Here is a 1,085-nt window from a genome sequence, read left to right as displayed (position 1 = left end):
TATACGTAGATACATAGAGACTATACAGGCACTGGACGAGCTGAACGATGGGCGTTACAACTTGAATCATGTCAAGCGAACAAACAAGATGAAAGATGTCAAAGATATAAACTATGGCGATACATACTTGAGGGTCAAGGACGTGGCTATAACCAGTGTGAAAGTCTCGAAGATCTCGGGCTTGTTGTGGATCAGCGTCACTAAATCCTGCAATGTCATAACAGTTTTAGGGTTTTTAGGGTTTTAGCAACAGTCACAACAGTAAGTATTTATTAGAGTAAGGCAGGGGTGCGGTTGGCAGAAGTATAAAGCCTTCATGCGCCATGCACCAGTGTACTACAAGCACTCTGCAATTTGAATCAGTCACCTAATCCGTCAATGGCGTAACCGTGAGTATATAGTAAGGCCAGACTGGGATATTCTCCGCTGGCCGGTAGATAGATATATATTTAAAATGCGCGGGAAGTAACGAGTCCCGAACTGCTTCATCCTTATATAGCGCTGTACGCGATACCCATTGCGCGATGCCTCTAAGATCTACTATTTCGGATATATACGCTGAAAGTATATACTGGTTGCTATGCCAACACTTTCACATGGTTTGATATACTCCTATACTTATTAATATATAAACACATACACATCGTAGAGTGCACACCTATACTTATTAATATATAAACACATACATATGTTAGAGTGTGCATCTATACTTAGTGATATACAAACACATACATATAGTTTGGTCTACGACAATACCTCTGTAATGAAATCGCCCGTGACATCGGTGTTGAGCTCCATCAGCATCTCCGTGACAATAGACCCTCTCGATTTCCCAATACTGTCCTGTGGGCGTTCGAAAGCAAGCAAGGACATTAGATTGTATGTATCCTATTGGTTTATACGTATTGGTTTATACGTACCCTATTAATTTATACGTATCCTTCTTTAAGTTGAACTCGATCCACGTTTACGTCACAAGAATATACACAGAGAAAGCACTTAATCCACAAACAATCCTTGGGCAGAAAGGAGGGCAATGCGGCATGGAACATACGGTCCGAAGAAAGGGCAACTAAAAATATCAT

At 40.9% G+C, this 1,085-nt stretch overlaps 1 protein-coding gene across 1 annotated transcript; it reads right to left on the bottom strand.

Moving 5' to 3' along the window:
- Positions 1 to 111: 111 nt before the first annotated feature.
- Positions 112 to 873, bottom strand: SARC_16955 (hypothetical protein; the record flags this gene model as incomplete). The annotated part of the gene is made up of 2 exons (XM_014288941.1): positions 112 to 207; positions 757 to 873. 2 exons carry the CDS (start codon positions 871 to 873, stop codon positions 112 to 114), a joined length of 213 nt encoding a protein of 70 aa, XP_014144416.1.
- Positions 874 to 1,085: the final 212 nt, after the last annotated feature.

This window comes from Sphaeroforma arctica, assembly GCF_001186125.1.
Source record: "Sphaeroforma arctica JP610 unplaced genomic scaffold supercont1.9364, whole genome shotgun sequence".
Classification (NCBI taxonomy): domain Eukaryota; class Ichthyosporea; order Ichthyophonida; genus Sphaeroforma; species Sphaeroforma arctica.
The sequence above is the reverse complement of the archived record's forward strand: the minus strand, read 5'-3'. Positions and strand labels throughout refer to the sequence as shown.